The sequence below is a fragment of the Glossina fuscipes genome, unplaced genomic scaffold, assembly GCF_014805625.2.
Source record: "Glossina fuscipes isolate IAEA_lab_2018 unplaced genomic scaffold, Yale_Gfus_2 28, whole genome shotgun sequence".
Lineage (NCBI taxonomy): Eukaryota > Metazoa > Arthropoda > Insecta > Diptera > Glossinidae > Glossina > Glossina fuscipes.
The window spans coordinates 4,024,412-4,050,361 of NW_023998423.1; the positions used below are offsets into that span (position 1 = coordinate 4,024,412).

Consider the following 25,950-nt stretch of genomic DNA (forward strand, 5'->3'; position numbering starts at 1 on the left):
TTTTTTTTATTTTTTACAAGCTTTGTAACAGTTTTGGGCGTTAAATTACTAAACTATAATTTAATTGTGAAAGTACTTGAGCGTTGTAAAATATTTATACTGTGTAACTACCGAAGGATTGAGTTTTATAGGCTTTAGAAAAATAAAATAAAAAAGGAAACTGATCAAGTTCTCAGGAAATCCAGTCACCATCATCGCTATTGCAGTCAGTTCCAATGAGAAGAAATACTACAAAAAAAAACCTTTGATGGCCTGTTTACTCAGCAAAAAGAAACGTAGATCTCTCATAACTTTTAAAGTTACCTTTAAAAATTGAACCCTTAGGATATTCGAAAATATGTTCGACTTACATAATCGTCCAAGGCGTAAAGGAACTTTTGTTAATCTAGTAGTTATGTCACGGTAAAGTTCTGCACTCTTACCATTCCCCTGAATAACAAGAATGCTCTTGATCTTATTGATCTTAATTTTTGTTAATAATAAGAGAGAGTGATATGAGTAGAACAAGAGATGCCAGGTAATAAAGTTTTTCAATATTATGCAAGCACCTGATTTTGCCGCTTAGATCTATTATTTATATATATATATATACCGTAGTTAAAACGTGCCAATATATATTTTTCAAGCAGTGACATACAACAGTGTACGGTAAAAATAAGAAGAGCAAATGATTCATTGTTAGCCTTTTGTCATTTTTCAACTCACATTGTCTACAAGCGAGAAAAAAATCTCTTACACTCTCGCGTCATAGCTAGTAAATCCATCACAGCGAAGAACAGTTAAATGTGTCGGTAGAAGACGCGCATTACTTGCACTCTCACTTCCCCATAAATTACGACTAATTATACAAAATTCCAAGGAGTGTATAAAAGCTTTGCTTACAGTCACTTTGTTAAATAAAGAATTTATGACCAATGCGACTGCATTTAACCATAAGATTTATTAGCGGTAAAAACTGAAAGAAAAAAAAAAAAACAAAAACCAAATCGACTAAAAATGTAAAAAAAAAAACAAAAAAAAAAAACACAATGATGTGTGACATACACCAACAGTTTCAGTTTGCTCATTATATTAATAATAATTTAGTAAGTGGACATGAGTCCTCGACAGCGACATATTTAACAATAGTAGTGTAAAGGTAGGCCGCGAAATTACATAAAGAAACATACTTGGGAGATATATTACTAATTGCGTAGTTGCGGAGATTGAAGACAAAAGTGAATGATGTTAAACGCGACGAAAGTGAGTTTGGGTAACGCGTGAAAACAATCTTTTAACAATTTTATGACTTAACCGCCGAAACCATTTTTACCCACGTACAGATAGATATTGTTCCCTAAAAGTGTCACCCATACGAATTTATGTGTATTAATATCCCAACATACCGCATATGACTGTAAGAGAAATATATATATATTCAGATAATTCTAAGAAACCGACCAGCACAGTGGATCATCATTAATCTTTTCATTTATCCAATAAAACAAAAATAATCATAAAGAAAAAGGAGCTAAACACGAATCCGAAATATGCTGCCATTAAGGAGTAAGCGCTCAATGTTGAAAATTTTGAAGCATTAGTCAGAAGATTAGGATGGTACTGTGTTCGTTCAACTTTTCTATTTAAACTGAATCCTTTCAGTTGGATCAGAAGAAGATTCTTTTTCTCTTCTCTTCTTCTTTCATCTGAACTTAACATTGACGATTATGAAGAATTATTTTCCCCGTATACTGCACAGTGTATTAGTTTTCTTTCATATAAATAAAAAAAAAAAAAAAAAAAAAATTTAAACTGCATTTTATTCTCTCAGTTTTATGGCAGGGCCTTAGAAAACTGGGCTTCCGATCGATTGGTTAAGAAAATCTCAATTAATAGGACAGTATTTGAAGTAGTGGGCATTGCATGTTCGCCGAAAGGTGTAACTTTTGATTTTCTACTTGTTTTACTTTTTTTTGTAGGCACTTAATGTCTGTCCAAAAATTTGATGTTATACCTTAAAAAAAAAAAAGCAAAAAGAAAGAAGATAACAACACTTAAAAAATCAACGACAATAATAACGACGTCAAATTGAACAAAAAGCGTAGGCGTTTTTATTATTGTTTGTGAAATCGTTTGCAAAGAATAAAAAATTTTTTAATTAAAAATCCGGTTTTTTTTTTTTTTTTTTTTTTTTTTTTTTTTTTTTTATTAAGGGGTCATATAAAATTATAAATAATGGTTTTATGTTCGTATAGTTTGCTGTCATTGAAATCGCTTTAGCATTTCCAAACAAATCGTAAATTCTTTACTTAAAATCGCCCATTAAATATTGGTTTAATGAAGTTGTCGCACACTCACGCATAAAGCCAATGCATATATATATATATATATATATATATATATGTGTTGCCAGCAAAGTGCATAACATTTACTCCAATATTGACACCAACTAAAACATTATTATGCAGAGGCTTGTGTGTAAACGTAGCCGTAGTTCTGTGCGATCAACAAAGAAACTTGAGATCATGCTGTAAATCACTGATTTTGGATTAAGACGTTATTTTATTTTCAATATACACATATATATGTGTGTGCATACATATCCAACATATTCGTGCTTTAAAATGTTGCATAGGTTGATAACAACAACAGCAACAATAACAACAACAACGATTCTTTTCATATAACAACGGTTTTCCCGGGATTAATATGAATTCATGATGGATGACAATTTCAAATTTAAGAAAAAAACTGTTATATGGATCAAGAGCTTTAAGTAAGTAAAATAGAAAACTTTTTAAAAAATCATAATATTTTTAGAGTAAGAAAAAACTATATATATTTTTTTTTTATGTGTGTGGGATTATGTCACTTGCACTTTCTGTTTCTAATGTTTGCAAAACAATTTTATGTAGGGTATGAAGGGCACTCGAATACTTTTGCAACATCGTTGTCGCTGGTTTGATAGATGCGATCTTTGTCACTCACTCACTTTCGGAATATTTACACGCATATACCATTTTCTATTCGATCGTAAAATTAAAATCACTCACAAGCGCTTTCGAGTTGTCACGATTGCTCACGATTGCTCTATCAATTCCGCTGTCAAGACCGAACCACCGAAATATTGGTTTTCATGCTAGAAGGTACATTTGTAGACTTCGTCTAAGGCCTCTCACAAACCGATCGTATACCTTATCAGAAGAGGAGATCATTTGCATAGACATGACTAACACATTGTGATCTTCGATATTGACTAAGTATCCAAGTGTGCATAATTTATTTACTCCTTAGGTTTTTTAAGTATGGTGAAAACGTTCATATAAAGAGTAGGTCCAAAAAAGTCTTTCAACCGATCCAAATTTTTCTTATTTAGATTTTATTTTCTTTCTCAAGATATGTGTTGAGGCGTTGCATAAAAAATGATTGTAATGTGGTTCCAATCAATCTATAAAAATGTAGTCAACATAAAATTAAGGAAAAGAAAATTAAGGCCTATGGGTCCTAGTCTAAGTCATTGGTCCCATATCATACAATATATGCAGAGACATTAGACTGACGGATGGGCGGAGGAGCAGACATGCTCAAGAGGTCACAACACTCGTTTTTCTTCTTTTTGGTTAACAGATCATATTTTGAATCTTTTAGAACGTATGGGAAAAAAATGCATTACTCGTAAAAAATGTTTACTTAAAAAATGTTTGAAAAGTCTTTATTCATTTAAACGCATTTCCAAAAAAAAAAAAAACAAAACAAGGTGCGGGCCTACCTTCCTATTAAGGTGATCTTTATGGAGATACGAGGAGAGGGCGATTTGGCGTTGCTTCCAATGCTTATGCTAGAAAATTAAAAGTTTGAGACGAAGTTTTTAGAGTTCGTTACGAATTTATCTACAAAGTTAAATGGGTCTTCTTACCGGGTTTTTCATCATTTTGCAACATTTAAAGCGTAAACAGTGTGATACGGCAAGAAGAGTTATTTCCGGGCAGAAAATTATCGAGGAAAGAAATGAAAAGGAGTTTTAATTGTGCTGGAACTGCAGATTAATAAAAGTAAATAAAAAAAAAAATTCATTTTGATAAAAAAATATCTTCATAGTACATAGTCAAACTTGAAACGCGTCTGCACAAACGTTAAGCACAATTTTCGAAAACGGCACGTGGCAAGGTTCATTTAATTTTGATTTTTTCCATCCGATCTTTTTAGAGCATCGTTGAAAAGGCATGCTTCAGAGAATCGATATGTTAGCCCTTTTTTGGCCTAAAATCGAATTTCACTACGAACCCCTATGTGATTCTTTAATTGTAAAAATCCAGAGTAAAGGATTTTTCATCTTTTTTTTTTACGCCCCTTATTAAATATGCCTCACTAGAATGTCTCTGCTATTGTCATTTTTTAATGCTTTCCCAAAGCAATTTTCTTCTAAATATACGCAAACGTAAGGTTAACTAGCTTCCAGGATATTCACAAGATATTCTGCTCGCTTTGCTTCCAAATTGTCAAAGAATTCCTCTTTTTTAGGAGAAAAATGAAAATGATTCTGAATCGATTGCTCTAACAAAACCCATGCCTAACTCAAGGCGTCTGCGCAAAGTTCACATATATAAGCTATAAAAATTGGATACACAACGAATTTATTATAATCATTAGATAGTTTCTCTGTTGTTTGTGTAAAAGTAGTAAATATTCTCATTAGCTGAGTTTATGCTTAGCTACCCCTACTTCGAATTAAACAAACAGTTGTTCTAACCATTTTACCACACCTTCCAGGTAAAGCTAATAGGAATCTGTACAATGAGGAAAGGGTTAATTATGCCATACAAATATTTACTATCTCTTCTAATGTATGTAAGAGTAACACAAAAATGTCAGGGCATTATTATATTTGCTATAATTGCCATTATTCTGCTTATGATAACTGCGCGTGTTCTTTGAATAACAGGAAAGAAAAGAATTTATGTCCGCATTCCTCACACGCAACTATTTCTATGGCCAACTTTGTAAGTAATCACCATAGAAAGTTCATTTAGCATATAATAGTTCTGACTGAATAGTGTATGAACCTGAATATATAAAATTTTCATAAAAGTATTAGTTAATAAAATTATAATATTAGAGTAAACAAATTTTTACCTATTGTTTACTTATATCCTAAAAGATATAATAAATTTGTTATTCCATTTGTATGATATTCACATATGCCATCAAAGATTTTATAAGATGTAAAGAGACACTTCAACACAACACATTCATCAATTGTTGAAGTTCTGAAAATGCAAACAACGTAACCCAACATATCAAATTTTCCAGATTCCCTTAGAAAAGAGAGGAATCGCATCTCCGTAATACTCGCAATAGTGAGTTGAAATGCAAAACACCTTAGCATCAATTGTGTTTTTATATGCAAAACGCTGCCTTTTTATAACTAACTTGCTTAAAAAATCATTTTAATTGTGATGTACCGGCAAAGGAGTACATAATATAAGATATTTGCGCGATAGATATTATCTTCAGATAACTAAGATTCATCTTAAGAGGAGTGAAGTAAGGTTTTCTTACCTATTCTACTAAGTGTTAAAGACTTTCCACGACGATAGCGAATCCAACCCATCATCATGTAGAACGGTTGCTTACAAAACACACAACACACACATGCCGCACACATACATCTATAAGCGAAAGTATATGAGTATATGCGTAATAAGTGCATATATAAAAAAATAAATAAATAAAGTACATAAGCATGAATCAACTAATTATAAACATTCTGTTTATGCTTGTGACATATAACGCGAGCGAGTGAGTATACGATTAACAAATTGTCATTTGAGAAAGTATTTTAATTAAAAGGAGAAAAAAAAAAAACAAAATCCTATATTATACGTAGCAACAAAACTTTTTTCATTCTTTCTTTTCGGACAATACGTTTTTCTTCAATACATTTTTTCACGCCCTTTTTTCAAAAAAAAAAATCACACAATTAAATGTCATTTTCAAAATGTTGTACAGACGTGTATGCATCATTTTTAGGGTTATATGAAAATCACACACACAATGTGGATGTGCGGAAAGTTCACTTTTCGTCACCGTTATTAATAATAATACATAGAGTAGCAACGCGGCTGCCCAGTCACCAGTTACCAGCTATTTGAGGGTTGTCATCATCTTTACGCTGCTCTATCTTGTCGCTATTTTAACGTTATTAGTCACGCATATCAATTTGAAGACTTGTTAAATAAATTTTTGCTTTTAAATTGTGTTGTTAAGGATTTTATCCGTTGATAACGGGGTAGAAGGATTGGATTTTAATACAAAATGTGATTTTCCATTTCATTTTGTATCACATTAAATGGATAAATTAAATAAAGTAAAGATGAGATTTTTTTTTTTTTTTTTACAAAATCATGCCTGCCGTCCTAAATACGTCTCTTGAAAATATTTATAGTTTTATTACTTTTGGATAATTGACGGGTCTCGAACTATTATATAGCATTGCCATACGCTTGGGAGTTAAAAAAAAAAACAACCTTTTTCAGGTACAGTTGACATCTTGTTCAGATTCAAGATAAACTAATAGACAGCTTATCTACCTTAGTTATATTTATGTTGAGGCAAATCTTTTCAAGTCCTTGAGCACTGAGTTCTTCGAGACTTTTTCTTGGCCTTAAAAGCTTGGCCTTAGAGATTTTCTTTCCAGCTTTATAGCGGGCACTTTAACCATTTTATCTCATCTGTTTAAGTTAAGTCCAATACTACATAAGAAATAAATTTTGTAAATCGATTCAAATGCTTCCCTAGCAAAATCGGTGAATTGCTGTTCTTTATATAAATACTTTACAAATTAAATAAAAACTAAATAAGCAAGTAAGGAAATTATATGCGGTCGTAAACGAATCTTTTATACCCACCATCGTTATCTTAAAACAGAAAAGAAAAGTAAAAGAACTAATTTTCATGCTCTGCAACATGGATTAGGCGCGGCTGATCTTTTTCATTTACAAAGTAAACGTTTTTGTCGCCTAGACGCCTGGGCGTTATAGGCATGCCCTTGGAAGAGTATAAGCCTCTTCCAAACTCTTTTGTGAATTTGTAGCCGATTTGTTTGCGCTGACGGTAGAATCGCTAGCACAGATAATATACAGCTGCGTAGACAGATGGACAGACGAATAGACGGACATGATTAGGTGCATTCCAAATTTGAAACTGGCCAAGAATTTATATACTTTATGGTGTTTTTGAAACTTGTTTCTGCGTATTGTAGAGGTATTGAAAATAAAAATTAAATTTTCATATACTATAATATCGGGTAGGTGTGGACGGTTTTTTCCATATTTGTAAAAGTGCTAAAGTATCGCCCATAGAATGTACGTTCAAATTTTTGCACATTTACCTGCTATAGTTTACGAGTAATGAACGAAAACCAATTTATGAGAAGCAGAGGGGCTCTTAGTTTCCGTGGAGATGGAGGCGTATTCTTCGACCAAGTTGTCCCATTTTCAATACCAACCTGCGTGCAAGAACTTCCAATGTTTTCGCCAAATTTGAAGTCGGTAGCTACATCTTTGCGGGCAGGACAATGTTTAAACAGACATTACACAGATGGACGGACGGACAGACTTTCACTTAGAATTTGATGCTGATCGGGAATATATATACTTTGTGGGGTCTCTGATGCTTGCTTGTGGACTTTGCAAAGGTTTTGACAAAATGCATATGACCCCTCACCCTTCGGTGATGGGTATAAAAATAGACATTCAGCAAACTAATTAGGCAAGAAAAAACTTTTCCATTTAATATGTCTTATTACGTTTTACAAACGTAGCTTAAGATTCGAACATATTCGTCTCGCACACTGAAAGTGATGTCAATATGGCCGAATTATCTTCAGAGTCTCAAATGCAGAAGCAAAAGTACTGCCAGCAAGGAAATAAGGATTCTATATGTATGGATAGCAGATTTCTAACTAAGTGCCAATATCTCGGGAGTTTCACCCCTGACTTTCTTTTCAAGCGTGTTCTTCTTTTCAAATTTGAAGTTATTTCCCCTTAAACTCTTTTACTCAAATCTTCTTAACGAAGCAAAATATTATCACTTATCAGATTCGTTAGATGCTTATAAGAGTGCATCTATTTTCGATCATAGTTAATAAAGGAATTTATTTGATCATACTACTCGTCAGCTGACTAATCAAAAAAACTATATTCGGCTGTGGCTAAATCTTTCTCATCAAGCAACTGCACGTTAAAGGAAAATAAATAAATTACTATACCGTACAATATTTGAGGACCGATGGCGATTTATTCAATATTTCTAAACTTCTAAACAAGTAATATATAGTCGCCCGCGGAATTAACGCAGAAACTTCTATCGTTGTATGAGTTATAGTTAAGGGGTAACGAACACAAAACATATTATTATTGCTTTTCAATTCATATACTGCAGGCGTGTCCTTTGAGCGATTAGGCACATTTGAGATGCCATCGTCATCGATTCAAATTTTATACTGATTAATAACAAAACAGAGTATATTGCAAACGTTTCGTTTAAGTGAATATACCTCAAGTCTTTGATGGTAAGTATAAAAAAAAAAAAAAAAAACTGACTAACTAACAGATGACACGATTTATAATTAATGACAAAAATATTGACTACTTCAGAAACCCACAAGCACAAGACATGTTTTAAGTTAATTGTCTTAAATAACTCAAATGGAAACGAAATAAACGACGCACACTTACGAATATACAAACAAGAGATAACAAACATCAGGCTAATGTTGACATATATATATGTATACTAATATATATATGTATACTAAGAAAATTTCTAAAGAAATGTACAAAAAATTCGATTTCGTTACTCTTCTTATGAAGACGAGTAGAAGTTTTGGCTTAAGGAAGTCAAGTCTCTTAAGCCATAATATTAATATTCTATATACATAACTATGTAGTTAAGAGTTTATTTATTTATTTTCTTTTTTTTTGGCCGTTTTTTTAATATATTTTATTTCATTATTAATAAATAATTATGTAAGCAGTCGTTTGTGTTGTACATATTAAGTACACACACCCATACTGGTAATGACTTCGGGGAACACGAAAAATAAACATTGATTTATCATCAACATGGGTGGCCCAATTAATTTTTAATGAAACCAAAAAACTGTATTAGCAATTAAATGTATTGACGGTTAAATGTTTGTGTCAAAATAAAACTTTTTGACCCATATTGATGTGGGCGTTGTAGGCATGTCCTTTGCTAAGTTTAGCTCACTTCTAAACTAGTTTACTATATTTTCCTTTTCGCCAACGCGATAATGTTTACCACAGCTGCGCCGATAGACAGATGGACATCTTTAGGTGCATTCCGAGTTTCAGGTCAAGAAATGGTATATTTTATAGGGCTATTGAAGCTTGTTTCTTCGCCTTGTGAAGATGTTGAAAGAAAAAATTAAATTTTGTTACACTATAATATAGGGTAGGCGTGGTCAATTTTGTTCCATTTTTGTACAAGTACACTGCAACATCGTCCTTAGAATATGCATTCAAATTGTTGCACATTTATCTGCTTTAGTATTTATGGAGTAGTGAGCGAAAAACTAATTTTCTATTGCCTTTGAAAAACAAAGATGTCCGCAGTTTACGTGGTACTTTGTGGGCATACGCTTCGACCGATATGGTCCATTCTCAATATCAAGTTGCTTGAAAGAACTTGCAATGTGTCTGCCAAATTTGGAGCTGGTAGCTTCATTTTTGCATCCAGGCGAGCGTTTATAACAGAAGTTGCATCCGCGGATGGCTTAAATCGATTCAGAATTTGTTGCTGACCAAGAATATATATATATACCTTGCGAGTCTAAGAAGCTTCCTTATGGGTTTTGCAAATGCTTTGACAAAATGAATATACTGCTTATCCCTTGGTGATAGGTATAAACGCAAGCGAAAAATACAGCAAACGTTAAATCCGTGGGAGATAGACATTTTTTATGCCCCCTACCATTTTTATACACAGTATATTCAGTTTATGTGGATGTACAATACTCCAGATATAGGAGGCGTTAAGTAAAATTATCTACCCCTTGTTATCTTGACCAATTCCGAATGATTTTTCGAATCGACTTAAGCCTCTCTGTCTATTTTACTCGCAATACTCAAGATGTGTTGTTGACCACATTGACGTGTTTTGATCCAAGGACGCATCCACTTTTTCGGTCACTTCCTCTATAACGCTGCACTGGAAAAATGGTTGCTTGAAAAAATATTGCAGTTCTAAGACAACAATAACTGAGTTATACCATTTCGACGTTTTAGCTTGACGTGAAAAATTTGCATAGCATGGAGCAATTTCTGAATCCCTTGTTTAATGAAAATTGCTCCATAAAAATAATTTCAAATAAAAGTTAACTTTACCGGATTTAAACCACGTAAGTCTATTCTTTGGATCCCACTCTATATATTGAAGCCTAACGAAAACTAAGCCTTCATATTACAAATTAGTTTGTGAGATTCTAATATTTCACGACGAAAATCCCAGGGAGATAGATATTTTTTATTTCCTATCCATGTCCTATCCAAGTTATATGCGGATGTATAACGCTTAAGATATAGAAGGACTTAAGATAGATGATTCATTACTGATTTTACTTATCGATTTGTGAATGGGTTTAAACCTGCCGATTCCTCTCTCTGGTTTCTGTCCAAGTGGATTTGTGTTCAATCCACAGGTCGCCATTTTTTAAAAAATTTTGTTAAATATATTGACGCGTTTTGACCCTGCTAAGTTGTCATCAAGTGCTAAGCTGTCTCTTTGAGAGTTTGAGTTGAATTTTCGTCCAATAAATCTTGCAATGCATTGGCTTCGAACTCTTTATGGTCGTCCAAGCCAAGTTCTTTGTCATTGACATCAAACTCATCACTGTTAGACCTTTGGAAACAAAGTGGGCAATTGGGATACGATGGAGCAGCATCACCATAAACTTCTAAAAGTGTTTGATGGACTTCGGCAGCAGATTTCTTCAAATCACCCAATAAAAGTAATAAACGTCGAAAATGCAATTTTGAACTTTCCGTCGTCAACGTCTGTTATTTTATATAGAGATAGGTTCAAATCGCTGATCAAAATACATGCAAGCACATATTATATTGCCAAGAAAATGAATGAATGACCGCATCATCTTGACGCACGCCTCATTTGGACACTTTAGAGCGGAAATCATTTTACGACAATGAATGGATCTGGGCTTTAGCAATTAACGGGACGTTTGGCGTTTATTCACAATTCTTACTATTTCGACAAGACAGAAGTTACAGACGCCAGACCAGCAGCGCCCTTCCTATAAGAGCAAAATTTCCTCTCAGTCCGAAAGTTCTGCTGATATTATGCAATCTATTAAGAAGTATTTTGCCGAAAACTATTCCGAATTACGTTTCGTGCGGGCGTTTTTGTATCAATATTCTCGATCACATTTGATTGTCGTAAATATATGCATTTAATGTTGATACCGGAAGTTCGGACTTATTTTTTTCAACCAATGTCCAAAACATCTCAAAAAACTCTATGATATTCTTCAGTGCATATGTCAAGAAGTAAATGGAAACGAATCATTAACAAGAGACCATGTATTTATTATCTAAATAACTCTAACGCTTGCCTCCTGCCAACGACAATTAGGAAATCAATTTTCGCGCACATGAACATGAAATCTGTGGCTTTCACTACAAACGCTTCGTTTATTAACTTAAGTAATGCCTTGGAATGTGCTTTTACACAAGGAATTGAATCTGATAAATAATGCAGTTGCTGTTGGGCATCATCAGGCACACGCTAAAGTGCTTCAATCATTTTCACTTTTATACCCACCACTGTAAGATGGAGGTATAATCACTTTGTTTTTCCCCATAATGCATGCAAGGCCCGAAAGGACACTTCAAAGACCCTGTTAAGGATATATATTCTTGATCACCGTGAAATTCTGAGTTGATTTAGCCATGTCTGTCCGTCTATGAGTCTGCGCGGTGTGTGTTGCTGTCACTCTCCTGGTCGCAAAAATGAAGATATCGACTTCAAATAAAAGAACTTGGAGACTAGAATACGATATACCATAATGATGGGGATGCGAGATTCGGCCACCGCCGAATATAAATTTCTTACTTGTTTTTTTTTTTGGTTTTTCTAAAATTAAATCAAGATAATCAAGATAAGTGTAGGTTTTCTGTTTTCAATTTGAACGTCGCTCAAAAAAATAAACAAAAGTCAGAAACACAGAAGCACACACATACATGTCTGTGAGTATCTGAAACAATTCAGGCAAACAACTTGAAAATTATTTGTACTCAAGTACAAATTATGGACGTTGCAAGCTGGGCGATAAACTAAGTACATGTCCATGGGGCACGTGGGGTCAAAACGATGGCTTCTTATTAGGCTTTTGCGAACTTTAGATTTTGAAAATCCAGCGTAAATGAACCGAATAGAAATTCTTTAGCCTAAAGAGGGTTACATTACATAATCCAAACTTCCACAGATTGGAAATTTGTTTTTTTTTTTTTGAAATCGGTGAACTAACGCACACCATCATATAATGTTTACTAAGACTAATAGCACATTTACGCCGGGAACGATGTCAGTGATCTATGGCATTTTCCTGAAAACACGATGAAAATGCGTAAAAAATCGCATTATCGTCATATAAAAAATATGGCGAATTTAATCGCGATATAATCGAAATTTTCTTTGAAATCCTCCTCAACATATCTCTGCCTTTTTGTACTGAATCGGCGCTTGACTTCGCTGCAACTGGCGATTGGTGTGCTTCCAAAATGATTAATTTTTTTCGCTTGCGTACATTTAGTGTTTGCCTTCGTTAAAGCTTGACTTGTATGTAAATATATGTTTACAGGCGTTTGTTTATTTGTAAACAAATAATTTTGAAAATCACTTTATCTTTTTGATTGCAATGTAAACGCCAGCGCTTTCGCATGAAAATCAGTTGACGATGTTATTGCAATTACCATTAATATATACACGGGGAACACTATTATATGGCTCAATAATTTTTAGCTTGCATGAAATAAAAAGTAAAATTTTGTAATATTTTTCGAAAAGACAGGTAGGCGATGAAGAAAAGAAACTAAATAAATTCCATTGTTGACGACGGGTGGTTATAATTTTTATAAGAAAAATGACTAAACTTTTTGAAAGCGCTTATCAGAAAACACTGACCATTACTTAGACGTGCACACTCATGCGCCATGCGCACAAACACTTTTCAAGTGTAATTTATCTTCATCAGATTATTTCCATTTAAATGAATGATGAAAACCGAAGATTTTGTGGCGTGTTAATTATAAAGATTTTTAGAAATGTTGTCGTCCGATAGCAGAAATACGTAGTTTTATATTTTTGTTGCTATTGTGTTTGTCACACTTAAATCAATGAATACAATACGATATATATATATATATAGAGGAATATGAGAAGATGTGAAGAAATGTTTTGTAAAAGTGCACTCCGTGTCATTAGATTTAATTTATTACAACTTGAACCGCCGCTTGTAGTACAAGAGTATATTAAGTTTGTGTGGATGTATGGAACATCCCCAAGGACTTGAATTAAATTTTACTCTTATTATATCGATCGACTCAGGATTGCTTTTTGGAATCGATTTAATATCGTCTGTCCGTCTGTCCATCTTGTTTTCTTTCTAGAGGCCGCAATTTCCCAAATATTTTGATGAAATTTAATACGCAGACCAAGGTCGTACACTACTGAAAATGATTCGGAATTGGCCCGCTTCCTATATAACGCCTTATTTTTTGAAAAATCTTTATGTGATAATTGTAAGGTGATATAAGATACTTAATGGTATAGCCTTTTTACTTGTTTCTATTTTGTCGTTTTTTTTTTTCAAAAAAGAGAAAACTAATTAACCTAATGCTTGTAATTTGTTATAAATAATTGAGACAAATTTGGCATGAAATGAAATTCCGAAATCTTAAAGAAAAAATCATCAATTAATCTATGTCTCTTGATAGTTCATTTCATGGAAAGTCAAGTAAAATGATTAGTAACAGAAAATTGAGTATTAGATATATTTCCTGTCTCGAAGACGTGGACGTTAATGAATAATCATCATTATAATGCATTTTAAATGTTTTCAAATTCATGATTATCATCCATATGCACATGATCATCAGACGACCATCGGACGACCACCAAGTGTCTGCTTCGCGTATAAATCGATGATAAATGTCATCTGTTTTAGTGATGTGGGCAGATATCAAATTCAAATTTTTTTTCAGTCATATTATGAAGACATCAGACCACATACTGAAGCAAAACACGTGAGATGCCTACACGTAAATTGAACGTGCTTAAAAAGAAAAAAAAAAATAATAAAAACAAAATATCACCACTTTCTCAATATATTACATAAGTGCCTATACAGTGCACATAACATATATAAACACACTTAACAGCTCCGCTATCCTTTGTTAATGCACTGATGACAATGAAAATGATGATGATGATAATAATATGATGATGATGATGACGATGATGAATACCTATGTCTCGTCTCATGACGTGTTAAGAGTGCGCCAATGTCATCTTCGAAATTGTTATTATAACATAAAACCATAATAAAGGCTACACTACAACAACCACAACAAATGTGGATTAAAAACTCTAAGCGTATGTTTAAATGCTTTTGCATATCTTCACTTTTTAACCGAGAGAAACTAAGAATAAAAAAAAAGATGTATTTAAAAAGTCCCACGATCATCTTACCTCGATGAACTAGTGCAACGACAACCAACCTCTTAATTTGACACATCACAAGATCAAGTGTCAGTTAAAAATTTTTTTTCTGCTAAAAAACTGAAAAATCTCTAAAAAAAATGATAATGAAATTTAAAGGAGAAAAAAATATGTTAAGTTCTTTCATACGTCTTTTGTAAACATGCAAAAGGGTAGATGTTATTTACTTTAAATTGACATGTGTAGCAAGTTTTTCACAACAAATATCATAACACTAACCACTAGCATCAAATATACGATCATTTCGTGATACTAAATGCTATATAAATTGTTTCCATGTTCGCTTATATGCTATGATACAATATTAGGAATCCTTTTGCTTAATATAATATATATAAATATTACTTGTTTAGTTGTTGTTTGGATAATCGAGTCAAGTTTTCAATCCTTTCGTTCAGTCCTAAACTATTGCAAACACGTAAAAATTTGGCCATCCCTAATAGTGAACATATTTAATTAAATTGTAAAGCATACGAAGCTTTAAAGACCAAAAACTAATTTTGATATGATATAGATATTGGATACATATATATATATATATAATTATAGATATGATTTGTATTTTTGTAAAGGAATCTGACCGAATTGAAAAGTTCCTGATAATGCTGAGCTTTATGAAAAGAAAATTTCTGGAAGTAAACAGTAAAGTTTATATCTCCTAATAAGGCCGGGGAGTTGATTCTATCATTTATTAAGTCGAATACGGAGGATTCCCTACTGCTAGAAAGGTTAAAAGTCGCAATCTATTTTCACAACATAATAAGGAGACTAACGGATCCCATCCCGAATTTTTAAATTTTATTTAATCTGTCTAGAATCTCATCTCCAGTCTAAGCAGTAAATGCCTTTCATACAAGATTTTCATCCAACTCATTTGGACCTATGACATACAAGCGGGAAGACCAGCCGGTAACTCTAATATTGAAGTACCTCAAAAATATCAATCTAAAAGTCGGCGTCTAATTTTTTTAGATAAATTGTAAATTAAGTATGTGTTAATAAAACAAAAAAAAAAAAAAAGGAATTTTGTTTTAAGGATCCCTTCTCAAGTAATTATACTGAATCAATATAACGTCTATGGAAAGGAGACCATACGTCCAAGGTACATTCTCGTATTAGATTCATCAAGCCTTTTTGTTACATATGGGTGCTCGATCTCTCTATATGAGCGTTTATTAAAGCCTGTCACTGTAGTGGTTAGCGGTATAGAACTCCTACATAATTGAACGAGTTGACTCTTTCCAATTTTTGCCAATCGATGAAATACTCAGTAAGTAGTAAATGAATTTCTCCTCGAAAATGACAACTTTGCTCAGCTGTCTAGGTTTAACGTCATGCACGATGCAACCACATTATGTACATCAGGTTGAAGGAGATAAGAGTACGACATCGACGATAAAGGAAGACAAAATCATTATGTCTCCAGCGAGGTTTAATCACGGAAGGCGGATCATTCCAAAGGGCTACTTCATGATACACTTGACGTTAAGAGAAATTCATCGGAAGTGCTGGTATTGAAAATAACTCTAAATGATCTATTATGAGGATATGAGCTTACCCACACTAAAAAGCGTGAAAGGAAATAGGAAGAGAGAAGTTTAAAAATCAGTTTTACTACTTTATAGAATTAGTTGTCTGGTCACCTCAACATACCGCATACAAATTTGAAAATAATAGAAGCGGATTGTTCGGTAGAGAATACTGCAAGCAGACTACTCCCGCTACTCTCAAGAGAGGCTTTTAATAGTGCTAATTACCTCAACCCCTCCATGAATAGTTCTTGAGCAATGATTTTGTACAGTGTATCAACTCACTAGCTCAAGCTACACAAAAACTTTACCGGTTCGCTTATTTTCTTAAGCTATTGTACTTACGTAGACGAACTCATAATCTTATGCACATATGAGCGTAAAATTAACGTGTGTGCTACGTACTCATTTAACATTATTAAGAGAGTAGCCAATCGTTTAGCGTCAGATTTGTAGTAAGGCTATAGAAAAGTCAGCATAACATAAACGTAAAGTAGCTGACTAAGGAAAAATTCCGTGGCATCTTTCTCAATAAAAGACTTGAGAGTCGAATCAGTTTGACAATACCAAGCCTATCAAAGCATACAGTGCTAGTTCATAAATAACTTAAAACAAATAAGAAAATTATAGCCGACGTAGTCGAATCTTTTATGCCCACCACCTTTGTAATAAGAATGTTTGAAAAAACAAAATGAAAAAACTAAGCTGTTAGACATTGTAACATTGGATGAGTGCCGCTGATTTTATCGATACGTGTGGCAGAGGTGCTCTTAGTTTATGTGGGGTGTTCTTTGACTGATTTGGGACATAATTTTTTTCAGATCTCGGCACGAATTCTCTGAATGAAGTAGCGCCGACGTCCAAACACGCCTGCAAAACTTATCTACATCCGGAAACGCCAGATGTTCGACATAAACATCCAAATGGTTTGATCAGGCGGATCGAATAATTTTATGGATCACAATGCATAGTACGAGGGAGAAAAGGCGAAAAACAATATGTTTGAGTTACAGTAAAGAAAACGCCACGAACTTTTTCTTCTTACTCGAATAAATTTAAACACATTTAAAAAAAACACTATAGAGCTCTTCTTCTACAACGCAGTCTGTAATGATCTCTCGTTTAAAATCATTTTAAAAGATTACATTTAAACTACTTACACTTCCTCTTTCTCGCAACAATCACACACAACTGTGTTCTTCTTGATGCAACGACTTTCAAACCCGAAGCATGCTACACAATTTCAATGCAGAAATTTACTAAAGGGAAGTGCAAAGTCTAGCGTTTAGCTTGCAACTTAGTCTGAGCGATCGCAAAAAAAAAAAGATAATAAGTTGCAAACGTTACAATGAACTTAAAGTGCGTGCCTCAAGTCATTCATCATGAATATTGTTTATAAAATTTAATATTTTAATGATGTCATTATAAATAAACTAAAACTATGTATGTATGTAGCGTTCTGCCTTACGATCACTGATAACCGTATCAATTTACTGGAAAAATTTTATTAAATAGTTTTGTTTCGAATTCATGGGAAACATAGTTGTTTTCGAATATACTTTAAATCATTTTGAAGTCACAATTCATTGAAGAAAGTAAAAAAAAAAACAAATAGTCAAAGCGTAATAAAATGCTTTATTTTAAACTTCATTTATTTGTGATAATTTTTGCAAATCTTCAGATTTTTCAAGTGCAAGCAGCGAATATATTTTGTTATTACGATACCCAGCGAATAACTGATGGTGAGAAAAACTTGAGCACAATTCAAAGAAGAAGAATTTTTCTTTCATTTTAAATATTATTATTATTATTATTATTATTATTCACATTATATAGTGAACGCTGCGATCAATTATTTAGAGCCGGCTCTACAGTTTTGCAATTTTCTTATATACGGTTACGCTGGCATTGATAGTGAGACTTATCAAGTGAAATCCTTGGATTACGGTCTCAATTATGATATATACCAAGCCATTACCTCATTAAAGCTTAAACACAATCATTTGAAAGTGTTGCTCTCGATTGGCGGCGATCGTGACAAAATCGACGACTTAGCCGAAGATAATAAATATTTAAAATTATTAGAGAATCTCTCGTCACGCAATGCCTTTATCAATAGCATTCAAAGTGTCATCAGAACGTATGGTTTTGATGGTTTGGATATGGCTTGGCAGTTCCCAAAGAATCCGCCAAAGCATGAATACACCGGTTTCCGAAAGTATTTGGATACGTTAACGAGTTGGTTTAGAAAAAGGCCAGTCATCGATGAGAATTCTGCTTTGCATAGAGAACAATATGTGTCTTTACTAAAGGAGTTAAGACAAAGCCTTAATCCGATGGGAGCGATAATGACGATGACAGTTTTACCTCACGTCAGTGCGGAAAGTAAATTTTTATTTTTTTGCAACATTTTTTGTAATATTTATAACTTTCAACTTTCTTTCGTCCTTAAAGTTTTCCTTGATGTAACGTCAATTGTAAATCATGTGGATTTTATAATTTTGGCCGCCTTCGATTATCTTACACCTTATCGTGATCCCACAATAGCCCATTACACTGCTCCCATTTATGCTGTAAGTGAACGCGATCCATCTCATAATATCAATTACGACGTACAGTACTGGCTTAATCACACCACGGCAACGAGTAAGTTGGTGTTGGGTATTCCGGCATATGGACGATCTTGGACAATGATTAAAAAATCTGGAATAACGGGTCATCCTCCGATAATAGCTGGTGGACCAGCAAGAGCTGGCCATCGTACCCTTACACCAGGTCTGCTTAGTTGGCCCGAGATTTGTGTCAAAATCCATCAGAATAAAGAGCTTGAAGGTGACGCGGCACGCTTTCGTAAAGTTAGTGATCCAACAAAACGTTTCGGAACATATGCTTATCGCTCGGTTGATGAGAACAATGAGCACGGTATATGGGTATCGTACGAAGAGCCAAAAACAGCGGCTAATAAAGCCGACTATGCTCGTGCGAGAAATTTAAGCGGTGTAGCTTTATTCGATCTATCTATGGACGATGTAACGGGCGAATGTGGCGAGGGAAATTATTCCATATTAAAAAGCATTCATAACATTTTTAAGAAGTTCAACTAAACAGCCTATCCTCTAAGGTTAGTTTATTATTTCTGTGGTCAGTGAAGTGGAGTAGAGAGGAGAGGAGAGGAGAGGAGAGAAGAAGATTAAAGAAGTGCGATTTGTAAAAGTTATTCAATCGTATTCCGCTTTATTTTTGATCATTTTTATTGGAAATCTTTTAAATAAATATCGCGTCGATGGCGCTGGTTCTACGTTATGCAATAAATATAATAAGAGTTTGTCTTTGAAAATCGGTCATGAGGCTTATCAACTGAATTAATTGGTTTACGGTCTAAACTATGATATTTACCAAGGCGTTACCCTTGGGAAAGGATTTGATTCTACCACTATGTAGGTACTATGCAATTGGCTTTGTGTGCACAACTTTCACTAATGCCCTTTAAGGCAAAGTCTATCTCCTGTCTGTTCAGATTTGACTTTTGAAAGAAACAATGTCTTTTTTGGAATCCCTTGAAGAGATTAGATTATCTGTTAACTAAATAATATTTTTATTAAGAACAAATCTTTATTTATTATTATTAGGGAAAAATTGTTTCTTAAGAAGAAAAAAAAAAAAACATAACAAAAAAGAATTAAGCGAAATTACAGCGAAAACCGCTTGAACTTTTATTGAAACAATGCAAGTAACAACGAATATATATGTAAAGTAAACTAAGGTTAAAGCAAAAGAAAAAAAATCACGATAAAAATAAACAACTGTTGTAAAATTTCAAATTAAAAACGTGATCTCGTCGCGAATTGAATTTTGATACCCTAAACTGTTTATAGAGCATAGCCTGCGGTATGGGGCAATGATGGATGGCAGAGAGATGGGGGTGATGGGAAATACAACTGAGGGCTGAAAGCAAACACAGTAAACACACGAAAATTACGAGCAGCGTTTCTCACATTGGCTTTATAAAAATTCAAACTCCAGTGCTAAAAAAAAAAAAAAAAAAAAAAACACCTCAAACACTTCCATGTGCATAAATAAAATGAGATAGCAAACGAAAGTAAAGCAAAAAAAAAAAAAAAAAAAAAAAAGGAAAAAATTACCAAAAGTAAGGGCTGAAAAAAAGACATGAATGCGTACAAAGTGAAAAATTGTGCGCCATTTTAAAGTTTGTTTGGTGTTATCTCTCCATTCACGTAATACAAACAAGTTATGGTTAAAATGCACAAAAAAAAAATAAATAAATAAATAAAATAAACAAGAAAAATAGCAAAAGAATTAAATTCGCAAAAAAGTTGCGAAACAGAAAAAAAGATATTCGCAACAACAACAATAACAACAATGGCATGGAGAATACTACTGGTATTCTAAAGAGAAAGTGCGGAATTGTGTAAACTTTCAACGCCATGTCTGGGCAGCTAGCGATACCGACAATTAAATATATTACAGCGACACTCGCACATTACGCGGCTTGAAAATGAATGTCCGTGGGAGTGAATTGTTTAGGAGGAAACGGATACATGAATAGGTGTAACATTTGCTTTTATTCCATTTACGGCCGTCACGGTGACAGGCATATAGTTCACTGTACAGTATAGTTGACATATAAATAGAGCTTTTTTGGCCTTTGGTTCTTCTTTTTTTTTTTTTTTTTGTAAGGATCTCTTGTTTTATTTATGTGCAAGATATTCATTTTCCTGAACTTTGAGATTTTTCACTTTTACACCCAAGATTTAAAAGCGAAAATAAAAATGTTTATATTTTGAAATGATTTACAAGAATTCTTAGCAAAAAAAAAAAAAAAAAAACAAAAAAAAATCGTTATTTATTTGTTCTTTTTAATCATTACAAGTGGTTTTAATCAGTAAGTTTTTTTTTTTCGAAAACATATTTAAAAAAACACATGAATTTCATTTTAATTTCTCAATATTGACTTTTGTTCTCCGTTTTTTGGTTTCTCTTTATGCGTAAATCATAAATCTTAAGACAAGAATTTTTTTAATTTGAAATGTATGACGGGTTTGGTTTGGTAAATCTCTCTCTCTCTCTCTCTCTCTCTCTCTCTCTCTCTCTCTCTCTCTCTCTTTCTTTCTTCTTTCCTCTGTGAGAAATGTTAACTTAAATATTTAGACAGTTTATGTCATTTGTTGGTCATTAAGTAAGACTTAATAATGATAACAGTTACTACAAAAGCAAATACAATAACAATAACCACAAAGTCAACAATTCCCACCTACCGTGAAACGAAACAAAAAATGATTCAGCAAATTTTTATGTTTAAGACCTGGGATCATCATACAACAACAATAATGAAAAGAACAACAATATACACGTATGTGTATCCATAAAGAAAGGCAGATAAAGCTTCTTAACCTCTTTGTTACGATTGTAATAAAATAGCTTATATACAATGGATTATTATAAATTTCAAGGAAAGTGGAAACGAATGAAATCATTTAAAACAGATATATGAAAGGCAAGCATCAGATTTCTTTATAATAAAAACAGACTCGATTAGTATTAATAATTAACTTCAATTAAGTTTCCAAAAGAGCTTCGACAAAAGCTTAAGTCAAGGTGAATCGAATTTATTTTAAAATAATAAAAGTCAAGTTAGTTGCACTCATATGTTCACATATTTCTTAACTTTATAGAATACGAACGCACAATATATCAAGGGGTTAAGGGTACAGTGCGTGAAATGTTTCTTGTATTTTGCAAAACCGTTTTCTTTATTTACAATGATACGAGCCGAGCGATTTTTAACTGAAATTTCAATTTTTATCCTTTAAAGTCTCAAAAAGTCAATAAATAAAATAATTTAAATAATAAAATTATCCAAAGAGCTGCAACAAGCCTTCGTATCTTGCCTTAAGCCGAGAATCCGAATGTACAGCTAAATTTCATTAGACTGCATAGCGGATGCAGATCCTTAATAGTAGTGAAATGTGATAGATGTCCTGTAAAGAGGATAGGAACGTGGGCAGACAATGGCACACAATTTATACAAAACTTCTTCGATTCTAGTATTACCGATTAGGGTTAGATGCATCCATTGCCTTCTCCAAAAAAAAAAAACTAATTCAGTATTTTTGACTTATGTATAAATCATTAATTATGCGCATGTATATAAAGTTACCTTAATAATGATGAAAAAATTCCATTTCTTAATTTTAAAAAAAAAAAAAAAAAATATTACAAAAATTTTATAAATTAACATCATTAAATAAACACTTTTTAATTGATGATGATGACGATGGTTACAAATGAGACGACGAAGAAAAACTGTTTTTTTTTTTTTTATTTTCTTACTACACAATGGGAATAATACACTTAAGCACATATTTGTGCGCATATTTCAGCCCAACCTGGTACATAATTAATTTTTATATATCGCTGCTACTGTGCTATTCTATGTTGTCCCTGGTGACCATTTGAAAGTCGATATACTCGCTTGCTTATGCTGACAGTACTAGTAGTAGTAGTAGTAGTAGTAATAGTAGTAGTCGCTATATCTCATTTATAGTTGCAGTTGTTCATTTTAAACGCATTTTTCAGTGAGCTCTGCAAGATAAATTCCAAGGAATCCCTTTAACAGCTAAATTAATTAAACAAATAAAAATACTATACATATCTATATATATATATGTGTATAGTTGCAGAGATATTTAATATTAGGAAAGGGTAAAGGAAAGGGAAAGGGAAGAATTAATGAATGTTCACTCAAACTCAATTTCAAATTGTTAGTTAGCTGATCACTTTTAATGATCGTTATCTTCTGATAAAGTCACAAAACTCATTAGGAACGCATACAAGCCGTTCGACACAAAACTATTTTCTGCTAAAACTTAATTAACGCAAAATAGTACTAATCCTTCTCTCTCTCTCTCTCTCTCTCGCTCTTTTCTCTCTCTTTCTCTTTCTTGCCCTTTTTACCCCCTTTGCTATCTCTTCTATCATTATCAGGTCATCAGGAGACCACACACAGTCTAAAGTTGGAATATGAATTAATGGTTTTTTTGATTTTAATCTTCAAAAAAAAAAAAAAAAAAATTATTATAATTATAAATAATAAATAATAAAAAAAATCACACTTTTTTTTGAAATATTCCATTCTCCATAGGGAGATCTAACGGACATGTTTTCTGAAATGTATAAAAATTCTTCTTCTTAATTTGTATTCTGTGTTTCCAATTGAAAATTGCTGCATTAACATATCAATCACTTCACAGGCGGTTAAAATTAATGATAAACAATATATCTAACTGTGCGCATTGTGGATGCGTTTATCAATAACGAAAAGTAATAATAAAACGAAAGACACAAATTAATATACATTTTCTATTTTGCATCGCATTTTCCAATGCATTAAAGGAAACATTGAAATGACGATTCGAACATAGTTTTAAAGGAGATAGAGGCAATTTAATGTAGTTTGAAATATTTGCTTATCTTGCTTAGATCCAATCTCTTGATATGCAGTAAAAAGCACTGGCCGTTTATGCGGGGATAACATAAGTTAATCGAAATAGAAAAATTGGTAAAAATAACTAAAATTTGACGCATTTATCTTTGATGGTTGGGGCGGTTGCATCTGCTATAGTGAAAATTGGTTAATGCACTCTCTATGATGAATGTATTTAAGGATTTCCACTGCATTTGAAATTCTGGAAAATTATCTTGAAAATTCATCCATTGTTCTAAAGCATGTCTCTTGGGTTATTTATCTTTTAACATGCTCCTTCGATTGTTTCGAGACTATAGGCGTAAATGTATTTGTAATATCAAAAAAATTGAAAATACTGTTATTAGCAAAACCGATAGTGACATGAAGAAACAAAAAGTAAGAAAATGATATCCGGTCAAGACCAAAAACAGTAAAAGAACTGAATTTTAATGCTCTTTAATATGAAGTGGACGCGGGTGATTTTTCTATTTGCAAAATAAAACTTTTTATCGCATGGGCCTCTAGGCGTTGTAAGCGTGCCCCTTAAAAAGTTTAGGTGACTTTGAAACTTTTTCGCTGACAATATTTTCATTTTCACTAACAGAAGAATGATTACTACAGATGCTACGCAGTTGGGGTGACAGACAGGTGGACACACAAACCGTCGGACATACTTAGTTGCATTCCAAATTTGAAATTGGTCAAGAATTTATATAGGGTTTCTAAGGCTTGTTTCTGCACGTCGTAAAGGTATTAAAAAAAAAGTAATTTTTGTTACACTATAAGATTAGGTAGGTGTGGTCTATTTTTTCTATTTTTCTTCAGGTGCTACAGTATCAGTATCGCCCAATTACTGTACATTTATCTACTATAGTTTATGTGTGGTGAGCAAAAATCCAATTTCTTATTGCTTTCGAAAAACAAAGATGTGGCACTGTATAGACCTATCCTTCGACCGACATGGCCCATTTTCAATGCCAACTTCCCGGAAGAAGTTTATATGTTTCTGCCGAATTTGAAGCTAATAGCTTCACTTTTGCATCCAGGAGAGCGTTTATTACAGAAATTGCATACATGGACAGACGGACATATTTAGATCAATTTAGAATTTGATGCTGATCAAAACTATGTATACTTTGTGGGATCTCTAATGTGTCGTTCTGGTCGTTGCAAACGTTAGGACATAATCAATATACCTCCCATCCTTCGGTGATGGATATATAAAAAAGAAAGCGTGCATATTTAACGTGGGAAGAATCTTGAATACCGCTTCACCATCTAAATTCTATATTCATAAACGTTATGCTCTCCTAGTAGGCGAAAAAACTTTTTTCTCGGTAGCTGCGTTTAGGTTAACCCAGCAGTTCATAGGTTACGATCGAGTAGGCAACGTTTTGAAATTCTTGCATTTTATGCATTTCCCGAACAGAATATATTTAAAGAATTTCAATAAGCTATTATAGCATCGAGTCGGAAAATCAAGACAAGTAATTATTTTTAAATAAAGCTATAAAGACGTTACTTTTTCTTCCTGTGTATTGTATGTTAAATTATTAATCCCTTTTCGATGGACGAATGTCTTAGAATTCTAATACGCATTTTAAAGAAGTATTGAGTCTTGGAGAAGAAAAAGTGTTAGTTGCTATTAAATTCCGCGCTTGCTCGAACATATATCCGAGGTTTAATTGCATGTACGAATTTGATTAGATAAGGGCTGAGTATATTTTTTTTGGTATTTTTTTAAATACAAGACATAACAGGCAAAAAAAAAAATTAAAAGAAAAAAATGAGAAAACATTATTATTGCGTGTGGGGGACGAAAAGAGAAAGAAAGCGATGTGGGAAGAGGAAGATAAAATTTTCTTTTTCACCGTAGCAGACTAACGCAATCTTTTTTTAGTCAAAAACACTTGAAAAAGTAATTTTAGTTTTATTTTCTTTACGCATCGATGAATAACTAAATTAAATACACGAACAATTAACACCTTATTGAGAACTCTTAGCAGTCTGTTAAAATAAATAAAGAAATCTTCTCGTATGCATAAACAAAATGCTTAACTAAATGGTGGACTCACTCAATGTCACAAGATTAATATATATATATATATATATATATATATATATATAGGCGGATGTTTT

At 32.9% G+C, this 25,950-nt stretch overlaps 1 protein-coding gene across 1 annotated transcript; it reads left to right on the forward strand.

Annotated features, from left to right (window-relative positions):
• Positions 1 to 17,842: 17,842 nt before the first annotated feature.
• Positions 17,843 to 19,968, forward strand: LOC119636458 (chitinase-like protein Idgf5). Its single transcript, XM_038031801.1, has 3 exons — positions 17,843 to 18,067; positions 18,162 to 18,710; positions 18,780 to 19,968. The coding sequence occupies exons 1-3, from the start codon at positions 17,956 to 17,958 to the stop codon at positions 19,427 to 19,429; spliced, it is 1,311 nt and encodes a 436-aa protein (XP_037887729.1). The 5' UTR covers positions 17,843 to 17,955; the 3' UTR covers positions 19,430 to 19,968.
• The last annotated feature ends 5,982 nt before the right edge of the window (positions 19,969 to 25,950 follow it).

What these genes read in the sequence shown, in the direction of transcription:
- LOC119636458 (XM_038031801.1), top strand. Translation starts at nt 17,956, where the DNA reads ATGCTTTATTTTAAACTTCATTTATTTGTGATAATTTTTGCAAATCTT. An exon ending in TACCCAGCGAATAACTGATG is followed by an intron (nt 18,068 to 18,161) that starts GTGAGAAAAACT and finishes CACATTATATAG; the next exon opens with TGAACGCTGCGATCAATTAT. An exon ending in ACCTCACGTCAGTGCGGAAA is followed by an intron (nt 18,711 to 18,779) that starts GTAAATTTTTAT and finishes TCGTCCTTAAAG; the next exon opens with TTTTCCTTGATGTAACGTCA.